The sequence below is a fragment of the Dendropsophus ebraccatus genome, chromosome 2 (assembly GCF_027789765.1).
Source record: "Dendropsophus ebraccatus isolate aDenEbr1 chromosome 2, aDenEbr1.pat, whole genome shotgun sequence".
NCBI classification, from domain to species: Eukaryota; Metazoa; Chordata; class Amphibia; order Anura; family Hylidae; genus Dendropsophus; species Dendropsophus ebraccatus.
This window is the reverse complement of record NC_091455.1, coordinates 197,547,706-197,562,565: the sequence shown is the minus strand read 5'-3', so window position 1 is coordinate 197,562,565 and position 14,860 is coordinate 197,547,706. Positions and strand designations below refer to the sequence as shown.

Sequence of the window (14,860 nt, the reverse complement as noted above, 5' to 3'; positions counted from 1 at the left end):
TAACACCAGGGTGGGAAGAGCCATTGTTTTAGGCCCTCTCCAGCCTAAATCTTACCAGCCTGCTGCCGCCCGGTCCAGGAGCGCCAATTTTGACGCTCCGGGACCACTGGCACCCGGCTCTTCCCAGTACCCCTGGTGGCATTGGGTACTGGGGTAATAATAGGGGTTAGTGTTAGCCATTTTATACCGGCTAACACTAGGCCCCAACTTAGTAATGGATTCCGTCTATTAGACGGCTTCCACTACTAAGTCTAAAAAGTAAAGAAATAAAGACAAGACACGAGTTGAAAATTTTTTTTATTCAAATAAAAACACCCCCACACCCCTCATTGACCATTTTATTTAAAAAATTCAAAGAACAACCGCTGGTCATCGACGTAGTCCATGGAATCCGACGTAATCCCCAGGATACCGATATCTGAAAAACAAAAAGGGAGAAACACACAAAAAACACACAAACAGGAGCACAACACCCATCATTGTGAGCGGTGTTGTGCACCTTACAGTATGCAGCATCTTTACAGATCGCTGCTTTCAGTCTGACCCCCAAGGGGTTAAGGGAGGATGTATTGCATCCCCCTTAACCCCCTGGGGGCCAGACTGATGTCAGACTGCACCCATCCCAGCAAGGAAGGGGTTAAGTGACCCCCCTTCCTTGCTGGGAGGGGTGCAGTGCTGGGGAGGGGGTGTGGAGAGCTCTATACTCACCCCGATGTGTCCTCTTCGCTGGTCCGCAGCACAATGAAGTCACTGTACTGCGGACCGGCTTATTATATGTGCGCTCAGCCGAACAGCCAATCAGCTGAGCGCACATATAAATCTAAATGTTTATTCTAATAATGTTATTGTCATAACATAATTAGAAGAAACATTTGATGTTTTCATTAATGTAAAGTGATGATTAGTACAGAATGCTCTATTGCCGGGAATATGAATTAACGCCTTATGGAGCTTCCTGTACTAATTAATATTTAATTAATAAAACACATTTTCTTGGAAATAAATTCAGTTTCGTTGGTCAATAATTTAATTCTAACGAATCCATCATTGTGCAATTAAATATACTGTCAAAAAATAAATATATAGATAAATATACATTTATTTATATATCTATTTTTTTAACAGTATATTTAATTGCAAAATGATGGATTCATTAGAAATAAATTATTGATCAACGAAAGTGTCTTGATTACAAATAAAATGTCTTTGATTAATTTAATATATTAACTATTAGAGGCATCGGCATTCGGCATCATTGCCGGCTATTTTTGAAGTACTCCGTACGGACCGCCTGTCAATCCACGGCCGCATGTCCAGCCGCAAACAATGGTCTTGTTCATTTTTTACGGGTCCGTTTACGATAGGGCCGTAGATTCAGAGATAGTGTGCACTGTGCAGCCGCATATCCTATACTTCCCAGCATACACACGAACCATCAAAAATACCGCCGCACAATTACAGCCGCACATACAGCCGCACTCTTACAACGTGTGAACCGAGCCCCCAACATTATTCCTGTCTGGGAGAGCATTCAGATCATGCAGCAGCCGCAGAGTCTACAGCCGGCACAGCCCCATGGCACAGGCCGACACAGGCCTCTGATTAGTCTAACATATCAGGGCATATTGCTTTGTATCTAATGCCATTTACATACCGGTCTGTACTGTTATATCATAGTCTGGATGGGTTATTGTGACTGATCCTGCAATAGGAAGCCATTGATGTCTACTAAGTAATCTATTTGAATTCTATTCTACAGAGAGCTGATATGTTCAATTCCATAACTGCTAAAATTTCCACCCGTGATCTTAGAAATCAGGTCCATGAAATCACATATAGCATCTCCGACAGGCCATTGCCGAATGATTAATGACTACATTGTGCTGCAGCGGAAAGTAGGTTGTAAAATATCATAAAAATGTTAAAGATTCAGAAACGTGGAATGACATGTGCAGACGCCAATGTGATATTCACGGACAAATACCGATACCAGGGTTCTGTACAGTACTGGGAAACTAGAGGAGGTTGTGTCAGTGTGATGTATGCCGGGGTAGCTATGCAGTGTTGTGGCAGATCTGTGGGTGTAGGGGTACTAGTCACGGTGGTCAGAAGTGGTGTTGGAACCCACCCCCGGATAAATGGACACTGCGCTTGAGGTTCGCATCACCCAAGTGTGAACAGATGTATAGGTGCAAGTGACTTAACCAGAATAACTTGGTTTACTAGTAAGAACTTCAGTACAATACACGTTAAAGTGTCACTGTTGTTTAATTTTTATTTATTTCTTTTTTGCAGAAATCAATAGTACAGGAGATTTTAAGAAACTTTGTAATTGGGTTTAGTAGCCAAAAAATGCATTTTTGTCATGAAAAAGCAGTTCTCCCCCCTGCCTTCATGGTTTTCTATGGAGAGGGGAGGGGGGAGAGAGATGAGGCACCAAAACAGGACAACAAAGAGTTAATTTACAGCTTTATCACCGGGCTATCTCCTTTGAAGTCAGCACTGACCTCTCTGACCTCTGAATACCAGCTTTCACGGAGGTCCCGCTGTGAAATCCTTTTGTTCTCTGCTCTCTGCTGGAGACTAATCTCCCTCGTCCTTCCTCCCTCCTCCCCTCTCCATAGATTAGGCAGGGCTCGATTGATGTAAACTAGTTGAGATTTCCTGATAATAAGCAGAAGAAGAGAGAGAGAGGGGGGGGGGGCCTGGGGAAAGATTTTTTGAACGCATACAATGGCATATTTGCCTAATAAACCCTATTACAAAGTTTTTTAAAATCACCTGGACAACAGTGACACAGTGGCCCTGTCCAATGTGGTAATGTACTCCGTAGTATGTCCTGCAGGAAGTCATGTTATACTTTCCAGCCTGACACAGTGCTCTCTGCTACCACCTCTGTCCAGGACAGGAACTGTCCAGAACAGTAGCAAATCCCCATAGGAGACAACACTGACGGATTATTAGCAGATTACAGAGATAACAAGGCATAACAAGAGATAACATTGGGTGACACATGGGGTTTGTCTGCCCTATATATAGTACTTGCCATCTAGGCACTTTACACGGTTACATAACCATCTCCAAGTCAGTAGACTGGACCTAGCATAAACTATTGTAATATATTCTGTATGGTGGGAGCATAACTGCTGGTTTGGATACAGTATATGGTAATTCAGCATAATGTCTGTATGACCCTTACCTGCATACAGGGACTTTATTTTCTAGTACACAATCTCCTCCATTCCTGCAGTATCTGATCGGACATTCTGAAAAGTCATAAAATCATTAACAATGTTTGTATTGATTTATACATGATGTGAGTCAGAGCGGCCATGTACCAGGGCTGCATTCTGCCTTCCAGTGGAGAACACAAGACATAATGCCGCACCGTTATACTGAATATTTTTTGTTTTATACACCTTGATTTAATAATGTTATATTACTTGGTGCTTTAATAAATGTGTAGTTTTCTATTTATACAGTGCTATACATCCAGTGGCAGCAGTAAGGGGTGACACGGCCCTTTGCTGCCACCAGTGTTCATGTCGGGAACTGCAGGTCTACCTTAGTTATAGATTTTTATGCCGACACAATATGCATTCACCAGCTAAGTTTGGGTAATTGAATTAAATAAGGTCCATGTCTGTTCGTACACATACAATTCAGCAGCCAATTTTCAGATGTTGCCAACTTATTCATGCCTCACAAAATGACATGTCAACCCAGCCTGAGGAACATATTAGACAGATCACTACAATCTAAACATAAAGAAACATGTTGATTTTGTTAGAATAAAATCTGCATAAAATAAGCTAAAGTAATGACTTAAAGGAATTTTACTGCAGGTACACCGTTTGGGACACCTATGTCATACAGCATGCACAGGAAGTCAAGTGTCCCCTAGTGACCAATTCTGGGAACTACATCTATACTCCCTGGCTGCTTCAGCCTGTTACGTACACAATGTAACTCATGGGCTACGCCGTTTATGCAACTCCCGTTAAAGTCAATAGGTTTTTGTGCAAATTTTGTGGCTTCCCGACCACGTCATGCATCAAATAGAACAGAGGAAGCTGGAGGGCCCTCAATCTTAAGACATATCCCAGGTGTTCCCCTTTAACATAATAACACTGGAATCAGTTCCAGTTACATACATTGTAATGTATCAAACACACAATACAGTCATACAGGACCTAATACCTGAACAGCCGGACTCGTCGATATGGTCACTGCAGTCTGGTGATCCATCACATCGCTGTTCAAGAGACACCCATGTGTTTGAGGGAGTGCACAGCACAGAGCCATTGACGACAACCATTGTAGCTGTAATAAAAAAGACAAAACTATTAATAGGTGATGTTAAGCGAGCATGCTGGGACAATCAATAACTGACGGCCAAATGATTGGCCGTCAGTTATAGCTTTTTTTTTTGTTCCAATTTTTGCAATTTTTGTCCCTTCGAGGGATGTTTAAACTAAAGAAACAAAAATTAGAATGACAAAATGAAATAATGCAAGAGACATTAGAAGTCCGGCAGGATGCCTGCAATTGCCGCATCCTGTCGGACTTCTAATGTGTCTTGTACAAATCAACTTCATTTTTTGATTCAAATTTTTGTTTAAACATCCCTCAAAGGGACAAAATATACAAAAATTAGAACAAAAAAAATTGTGCAGGAGATATAACTGAGGGGAGAACAGTTTTCGAAACATAATGGCCTAGGTTAACCAGGCACCCCCAGCTCTGCCAACCAGGGGGCAACTGGTAAATTGTTTGAGTCTACCATTTCAATGGGGCTCATTACTTCAGTCAAGCACTCAAGTATTGAAAAATACTCAAGTAACCAGCACTCAAGCATTTTACTTCTTACTCAACTCTATTTATACGGTAAATACCATCCACCTACCATGTATAAGTATCAAGAACAGCTTGAGAGGATGGAACCTGTGTAGTCACTCAGGGCACATTAGGCCCCATTGCTGAGTGCCCCCCGCAGGAGGGGGGGGGATCTATAGATTACCCTGCCGCCAATCATAATATATATGTTACTTTAACTTTCTTGTAAACAAAAAAAGTCCCGACCTCTGTTATTCTGTTGATGCCCTATGCACGGTGCTCTTGACACCCAAGAAACTCCAGGTCAGTTAATCCCTGACCACAGCAACAATCTTCCTCACCCAGTGCTTATCTGGGAGTTTACTTCCTTCCACTGAGACAGGAAACAGGAAGTAGTGAGCAGTGGGGACCAGGTAGAACCAGAAATGCAGTGATGCAGCAAAAGGCAGGTCAGTATCAGTTTTTTTTTTTTGTTAAATAAGGACAGAAATACTGGATGACTGTTACCATGAGCAATTAGGAAATAAATATAAGTATATAAATTGGATTAAGGAAGGGAGGATGTAATATTTAAATGGAATCTATGAGTCCACTTATGCGTTTGTCAAATGTATTGTATATTGCTAATGGTTGTACGTTTTGAAAATTCAAATAAAGAACAATTAAAAAAAAAGAAAAGAAATGAAATACTGGATGACACCTGATTCCAGGTGATTTGAATTATTTTAACCTGGGATACCCCTTTAATCTAATACGTATAAACGGAACTAAAAAGGAATATATTGGTCCCATCTCCATATATTAGATAAATCTTCTTTCTCTTTCCTCTCTTACAATTTGAATAATTACCAGACGAATATTTCATGATAGATTTCATAAAACTGGATTAATAAGCTACAAGCATTTAGCCAACTGTCGGTAACATAAGGCTCCATATAAATGCACCCTTGTTAGGCATCTAATGTTCTCTATTTAACAGCAGGGTAAACTAACAGCAGTGAGATCTCCGATGTGTGAGAACGTGTGGGCACGTAGCGCCTTCCACTCACCAGACGCTACACACAGGGGTGATGGCTGAAAGTGTATTTTTAGGCTACAGATTGGGAAAAGTAGATAGAAAAATTATTATACTATATGCGATTGAAGGTACTATGCTACTGCCTACAGGTTATAGAGCATTCTCCCCAGTATAAGAGATTACAAGAGATCACCTATAATAGTAGTGCAAGTGCACTTAAAGAGACTCTGTCAGTAGGATTATTCTGTCCTATGTCAGGGTAGCATATACTAGTGACGGAGAAGCTGAACAGAATGATGTATCACTTACATTGTTCTGTGCAGCTTATCCAGAGATATCCTCCTGAATAACATGGACAATAAGTTGTCCTCTCCGTTATGAGCGTGAGCCTAGTATTCCTGGATATTCATGAGCACCAGCAAACTCTGCCCACCAGCTGCTGATTCGTAGTTATCTATCCATGCTGTGTGTGCAGTCAACTGTCAATCAGCTGAAGGGCGGGGGGAAGGGGTGCGGCAAGAATCCAATTCTCCTACATATTTGGAGAACGGATGAATAGAATGATGTAAGTAATACACAGATCTGTTTAGTATTTCTGTCACTAGTTTATGCTGTCCTTATTTAAGGCAGTATAAACCTAGTTACATATTCCCTTTAACATAAAGGGTCTGCTTCCTACCCACATGCTGTGGTTTTGACGAGGACATTTAAAGAGGTTTTCCTAGACTTTTTGATTGACAGCTTGTCCTAAAGAGAGGTCATCAATCACATATGGTCTGTAAACCTCTCTAGGTGCCTCATTACAGCTCCATACAACATGGAAATATACAAGGCAGTCATTCAGAGGCCTATTTTAATATATATATATATATATATATATATATATATTTCTTATTGTCGATAGAGATGAATAGAAGTCACTGCGTAACCTTCAAAATCCTTACATAAAAATTCAACTTCAAAACCTTGCAAAAAAAATATTCAGATCTCTGTCTAGTTAGAAACTTTATTGAATCTTTTTTTTCCATCGGAAGTCTTGTTTACTTTAGTTCTCCATCCGTCATATTTTATCTTGGAAAAAAACGGATTTTTTTTTTTTTTTTAAATATGTCATCACCTCCAAAGATTATTTTATCAGGAAAGTGTATTTTCAACTACAAAGTGAAGGCAACATTTGTCGCTCTGTGATTACATTTCAAAGTAAATCAAAGCATTATAAGGAAACTTTTTTTTTTTTGTCCTCGAAACCGAGGCATTGGTACAATTGTATCTATTCTGATAATTTAAGAGAAAAGATGGGGGGGGGGGGAAGAGCTTTGTTAGTCAGAACTCATGAAAGACCTTTCAAGGTTATGAAGGGATAAGGTGCGGAGAATATCGACGCCTTCCGTGATCTCATTAAAAGCAATACGTGTCCGAGTGTTCAATATAATAGGTCAACATCTCACCGGCACAAGGCATAATACTTAAAGGTATACCAAGGCTAAGTATATTACATGGGCAAAAACATCTATACGATTAAATATCTAATTTAAAAGAAATAAAACTGATTTTCTAACATGTACTGTCTCTTGACCATCCCTCATCCATCCACTATGCACCCATCATCCACACACTATGTACAATCACTTGAGAAACCACTAACACTGATACTGACTGACTGACACTGACTGACTGATACTGACTGACACACTGACTGACTCACTGACTGACACTGATTGATTGACTGACACTGACTGACTGACACACTGTAGATATAAAAGCTGGTAATTAGGCTTTACTTATACAGAAATAACAGGACTACATTAAGCTATTTCTGTTGTGCATTATGGCAAATCAAAGAGTTAAAATCTCTCTAAATTTACTTCTTACTCATCTTATGTTAAAGCACACACAACACATAGGGGGAGATTTATCAAACATGGTGTAAAGTTGAATTGTCTTAGTTGCCCCTAGCAACCAATCAGATTCCACCTTTCATTTCTCACCAGTGGCGGAACTACCGCCGTAGCAGCCGTAGCGGCCGCTACGGGGCCCCGCCATATCGGGGGCCCGTGGCGCGGGCCCCCGGAGCTCATATAGCCTGTAGCACCCGGCGGCCGAGCAGGCCTCCCGGTGCTACAGCTGTTTGGGGTCCAGGCAGTGGCCACGAAGGGGGGCCCGCGGGGCCCTCCCGATCAATTACTCTTGTGACCGCAAGCATTGTTTTGCTTGCGGTCACAAGAGTCCTGCTCCCCCGGCTGCTGCGCGGCTGCCGGGGGTGTCGCATCTTATCCCCGGCAGCGCGCGCATCCCAGAACTCCCTGCGCACCTTGGGCCCTGACTTCCGGTTCCGGCGCGCAGGGAGCTCTGGGATGCGCGCTGCCGGGGATAAGACGCGACACCCCCGGCAGCCGCGCAGCAGTTGGGGACAGACCAGGAGGAAAATCAACGTGGGAGCTCGTTGTCAGGTGAGTTAAGTTTTTTTTTTTTTTTTTATCAGCCTGCAGGGTGGGGGGAAGGAGGGGGGCATCTATGAGGGTGGGGGGAAGGAGGGGGGCATCTATGAGGGTGGGGGGAAAGAGGGGGGCATCTATGAGGGTGGGGGGAAAGAGGGGGGCATCTATGAGGGTGGGGGGAAGGAGGGGGGCATCTATGAGGGTGGGGGGGAAGAGGGGGCATCTATGAGGGTGGGGGGAAAGAGGGGGGCATCTATGAGGGTGGGGGGAAAGAGGGGGCATCTATGAGGGTGGGGGGAAAGAGGGGGCATCTATAAGGGTGGGGGGAAGGAGGGGGGCATCTATGAGGGTGGGGGGAAGGAGGGGGGCATCTATGAGGGTGGGGGGAAGGAGGGGGCCATCTATGAGGGTGGGGGGAAGAAGGGGGCCATCTATGAGGGTGGGGGGAAGGAGGGGGCATCTATGAGGGTGGGGGAAGGAGGGGGGCATCTATGCGGGTGGGGGGAAGCAGGGGGCATCTATGACTAATATGTCTGTCTGGCAGATTCTGTGGATTGGTGGCTCGGAGAAGTTCTCATAATGGCCCAGGACGGATGGAGAAGATGAAAAGGAAAGAACTCCGATCAGAAAAGACGTCCCCTGTGAGTCACCTGATATAACTGCACTGTAATGTATATGGTGTATAGAGCCTGTGTAGAGCTGGGGCCACCTCTATATGACTGGATGAGGTGATTTAGTGTACTGGATTTGGTCAGTAACAATATGGTGGTGATGATTGTGGTGTGGCAGTAATGTTTCCTTCCTATATACTGGTATTACTGGTAATATTGGTCTCAGTATACAGGATTTGGTCGGTAACAGTATGGCAGGAATATGTACGTTGATAATACTTTCTCTTCCAATATGCTGGTGTTATTGGTAATATCTGTCTTGGTGTATATATATATATATATATATATATATATATATACATACACACACACACACACACACACACTAATAGCATCACCTGGTCATGAAAGGAGGGGGGGGGGGCCAAGTTGGCCTCTCGCACCAGGGCCCAGGAGACATTAGCTACGCCCCTGGGTCCAGGGGTGTCCCGGGGATTCCCAGGCAGCACAGGTGACAGGCTCGGAGTGGCTTGGCGTCCGCCGGGGGCCAGGGTAAGTACTTCTGGCGCAGGGACTTCAAGCACTAACAAGCGTTCCTGTGTACAGGCTAGGGGCGGACTCTGAGCTCACTGTTACCGGTGCTTCCGGGGATGCTGCCCCCCCCCCTTGCCACCGTATTGCTGTCCCGGCAGCACAGGTACCGGTGAGCTCAGCGTCCGCCCCCAGCCTGTACCTCCGGCACAGGAGCACTTGTTAGAGATGCACCCTGCGCCGGAAGTACTTGCCCCGGCGGACACTGAGCCACTCTGAGCCCGACACCTGTGCTGCCTGGGAATCCCCAGGACGCCCCCCCGGGAGAAGAGGAGAAGACAGCCGACGGGGGAGTTAGGTGAGTTGTGTTTTTTTTTATTTTCTATCTGCTTTGCAAAGGGGGATAATACAGGGTGGTGCCATCTATGGGGTATATACAGGGGGCCATCTATGAGGGATATACAGGGGGGCCATCTATTGGGGATATACAGGGGGCCATCTATGTGGTATATACAGGGGGGCCATCTATGGGGGATATACAGGGTGGCCATCTATGGGGGATATACAGGGGGGCCATCTATGGGGGATATACAGGGGGCCCATCTATGGGGGATATACAGGGGGGACATCTATGGGGGATATACAGGGGGCCATCCAGGGGCGCCGCAATGATGAGGCGACCTGAATCGTCTGCCTCAGGCGGCGCCACCAGCTATCTTCATGGGGGCGGCATTCAGTGGCAGATTATAATATGAGCGGTTCGGGCGGCCGCCCACATTATAATCCGCCACTGACTGTACCCAGGGCCGCTTTAACCAGAGGGCACATGGTGCACGTGCACCGGGCCCACTGGTTAAAGGGGCCCCCCCGAGCAGGCCGGCCGTGGCTATGTGCGACCAGTGCGGTCGCACAGGGCTCCGGCCACCAGCCTGTCAGGGGGGAGCGCCATGGATGGGTAATCTACTTACCCCTCCATGGCGCCCCCTGCAGGGCCCCCCCCGTCCGCCGCTGCCCCCGTCCGCTGCTGCTGCGGCGCTTCAGCGCTGCAGCAGCAGCGACACTGACAGAGAGAGAGCCATTGGCTCCCTCCCTGTCAGTCACTCTTGTGGCCGCACTTCCTGCAGTCACAAGAGGCCGCACTCTCCCTCTAGCGCCCGACGTCACTGGAGCGTCGGCGCGAGGGTGAGGGGAGTGCAGCCTCTTGTGACCACAGGAAGTGCGGCCACAGGAGGGAAGAGAAGAGGAACGTGTGGACCTAGGTGAGTAAGTGTTTGTTTTTTTCAATGTTATATGGGAGGGGGAGCTATATACTATTGGGGAGCACAGGGGGCTATATACTATGGGGGGGCACAGGGGGCTATATACTATGGGGGAGCACAGGGGGCTATATACTATGGGGGGGCACAGGGGGCTATATACACTATGGGGGAGAACGGGGGCTATATACTATTGGGGAGCACAGGGGGCTATATACTATGGGGGAGAACAGGGGGCTATATACTATGGGGGAGAACGGGGGCTATATACTATTGGGGAGCACAGGGGGGCTATATACTATGGGGGAGAATGGGGGCTATATACTATTGGGGAGCACAGGGGGGCTATATACTATGGGGGAGAACGGGGGCTATATACTATTGGGGAGCACAGGGGGCTATATACTATGGGGGAGCACAGGGGGCTATATACTATGGGGGAGCACAGGGGAGCTATATACTATGGGGGAGCACAGGGGGCTATACACTATGGGGGAGCACAGGGGAGCTATATACTATTGGGGAGCACAGGGGAGCTATATACTATTGGGAAGCACAGGGGGCTATATACTATTGGGGAGCACAGGGGAGCTATATACTATGGGGGAGCACAGGGGAGCTATATACTTTGGGGGAGCACAGGGGGCTATATACTATGGGGGAGCACAGGGGGCTATATACTATGGGGGAGCACAGGGGGCTATATACTATGGGGGAGCACAGGGGAGCTATATACTATGGGGGAGCACAGGGGGCTATACACTATGGGGGAGAACGGGGGCTATATACTATTGGGGAGCACAGGGGGCTATATACTATGGGGGAGCACAGGGGGCTATATACTATGGGGGAGCACAGGGGGCTATATACTATGGGGGAGCACAGGGGAGCTATATACTATGGGGGAGCACAGGGGGCTATACACTATGGGGGAGCACAGGGGAGCTATATACTATTGGGGAGCACAGGGGAGCTATATACTATTGGGAAGCACAGGGGGCTATATACTATTGGGGAGCACAGGGGAGCTATATACTATGGGGGAGCACAGGGGAGCTATATACTTTGGGGGAGCACAGGGGGCTATATACTATGGGGGAGCACAGGGGAGCTATATACTATGGGGGAGCACAGGGGAGCTATATACTATGGGGAGCACAGTGGGCTATATACTACTGGGGAGCACAGGGGGCTATATACTATGGGGGAGCACAGGGGGCTATATACTATGGGGGAGCACAGGGGGTTATATAGTATTGGGGAGCACAGGTTAGCTATATACTATTGGGGAGCACAGGGGCTATATACTATTGGGGAGCACAGGGGAGCTATATACTATTGGGGAGCACAGGGGTCTATATACTATGGGGGAGAGCACAGGGGGCTATATATTATGGAGAGCACAGGGGGGCTATATACTATTGAGGGGGAGCACAGGGGGGCTATATACTATTGGGGGAGAGCACAGGGGGGCTATATACTATTGTGGGAGAGCACAGGGGGGCTATATACTATTGGGGGAGAGCACAGGGGGCTATATACTATTGTGGGAGAGCACAGGGGGGCTATATACTATTGTGGGAGAGCACAGGGGGGCTATATACTATTGTGGGAGAGCATAGGGGGGCTATATACTATTGGGGGAGAGCACAGGGGGGCTATATACTATTGTGGGTGAGCACAGGGGGCTATATACTACTGGGGAGAGTGCACAGGGGGGCTATATACTAATGGGGGAGCACATGAGGGTCTATATACTACAGGGACACCTTAAAACTATGGAGGCACAGAGGGGTGTAACTATGTAGGAGTACAGAGGGGTGTAACTACTGTATAGGGGTACAAGGGACCTAACTACTGTATGTGTTGGAGCCTAAAATATTTGTCTGGCAGATTCTGGAGAGAAGATTCACAGCCAGGAGAAGACTTCAAGGTGGCCCAGGCTGGATGGAGAGAAAAGAAAAGGTGACAGACTCTGATCGGAGAAGACGCCTCCGGTGAGTCACTGGATGTAACTTCACTCTGTTATAGGCTTGTACTGATAGGGGTCATGGTGTGGCGGTATTATGTAATGGTATCATTGGTGATATCTTTCTGTTTTGTTTAGTGCAGTTTTTATGTAATATGTAATCACTGTATGGTGGAAATAGTGTTATAAGGTAACTACTGTATGTATTGGGGCTCTTGATACAGTGTGGGGGCAAATTCAGTACATTATACAATGTGCAGAAAGGTAAGGGGGGGCCCACTCTTGAGGGCTGTGCACTGGGCCCACCAATGTATTAAAACGGCCCTGACTGTACCATGTACTGGAGCCCCCCCGCCCCCGGGAAGTATCTGTAATGAGATGCTGTGAGCGGGGGAGACTGTATTCATAAGCGCCGCGCTGTACTAAATCAGCCGCGCGGTGCTGATACTACAGCGCGGCGCTTATGAATACAGTCTCCCCCGCTCACAGCATCTCATTACAGATACTTCCCGGGGGCGGGGGGGCTCCAGTACATGCATTCCACGTCCGTGATCCGTCAGGATCACGGAACGTGGGAATGCAGCCTTAGTCCCCCGGCTGATGTGCGGCTGCCCGGGGTGTCCCGTCCTGTCCCCGGCAGCGCGCGCATCAGAGAGCTCCCCGTGCGCCGGAAGTCACAGGCACAGGCGCACGGGGAGCTCTGTGATGCGCGCGCTGCCGGGGACAGGACGGGACACCCCGGGCAGCCGCACATCAGCCGGGACCAGACCAGAGAGGCTCGACGGGGGAACGGAGGGCAGGTGAGTTGTGTGCTGTTTTTTGTTTTTGTTTTATCTGCTGTGCAGGGGGGAGGGGAGAGGGGGACCATCTATAAGGTAGGGGGGGAAGGGGGCCATCTATAAGGGAGGGGGAAAGAGGGGGACGATCTATAAGGGAGGGGGGAAAGAGGGGGACGATCTATAAGGGGGGGGACCATCTATAAGGGAGGGGGAGAGGGAAGAGGGGGACCATCTATAGGGGGGAGCCATCTATAAGGGAGGGGGGAAAGAGGGGGACCATCTATAAGGGGGGGGCCATCTATAAGGGAGGGGGGAAAGAGGGGGACCATCTATAAGGGGGGGACCATCTATAAGGGAGGGGCGGGAGGGGGACCGTCTATAAGGGGGGGGAAGAGGGGGACCATGTATAAGGGGGAGAGGGGGACCATCTATAAGGGAGGGGGAAAGAGGGGGACCATCTATAAGGGGGCATCTATAAGGGAGGGGGGAGAGGGGGACCATCTATAAGGGGGGGAGGGGGACCATCTATAAGGGAGAGGGGACCATCTATAAGGGAGGGGGAGAGAGGGAAGAGGGGGACCATCTATAAGGGGGGGGGAAGAGGGGGACCATCTATAAGGGGGGGAGAGGGGGACCATCTATAAGGGGGGGAGAGAGGGAAGAGGGGGACCAACTATAAGGGGGGGGGAAGAGGGGGACCATCTATAAGTGGGGAAGAGGGGGACCATCTATAAGGGAGGGGAAAGAGGGGGACCATCTATAAGGGAGGGGGGAGAGGGGGACCATCTATAAGGGGGGGAGAGGGGGACCATCTATAAGGGAGAGGGGACCATCTATAAGGGGGGGAAGAGGGGGACCATCTATAAGGGGGGAAGAGGGGGACCATCTATAAGGGGGGAAGAGGGGGACCATCTCCTAAAAGATCAGCACCCTCCTCTCCTGACATCCTCTGTGCTGCTGGGACTTCTCCTATAGGATTAGCACCCTCCTCTCCTGACATCCTCTGTGCTGCTGGGACCTCTCCTATAGGATTAGCACCCTCATCTCCTGACATCCTCTGTGCTGCTGGGACCTCTCCTATAGGATTAGCCCCCTCCTCTCGTGACATCCTCTGTGCTGCTGGGACCTCTCCTATAAAGTCAGCCTCCTCCTCTCCTGACCTCCTCTGTGCTGCTGTGACCTCCCCTATAAGATCAGCCCCCTCCTCTCCTGACATCCTCTGTGCAGCAAGGGACCAAACATTATGTTTATTGGGGACAGCAGTGGGGGGGGGGGGGGGGGCAGTAGTGGATTATAATGTGGGCGGATTGACGGGGGGGGGGCGTCATTCTATAGTTCGCCTCGGGCAGCAGAGAGGCTAGAATCACCCCTGGGGCCATCTATGGGGAATATACAGGGGGGATATACAGGGGGGGACATCTA

The 14,860-nt window shown here is 48.0% G+C and overlaps 1 protein-coding gene across 1 annotated transcript in view; it reads right to left on the bottom strand.

The window, feature by feature from the left end:
• Positions 1 to 14,860, bottom strand: part of MALRD1 (MAM and LDL receptor class A domain containing 1) — a 288,505-nt gene that overhangs the window by 42,336 nt on the left and 231,309 nt on the right. Inside the window, exons 35-36 of the mRNA XM_069959034.1 lie at positions 4,201 to 4,323; positions 3,200 to 3,266 (exon numbers count right to left, since the gene is read on the bottom strand). Coding sequence (XP_069815135.1) covers positions 3,200 to 3,266; positions 4,201 to 4,323 — 190 coding nt within the window. The remainder of the gene's footprint in view (positions 1 to 3,199; positions 3,267 to 4,200; positions 4,324 to 14,860) is intronic.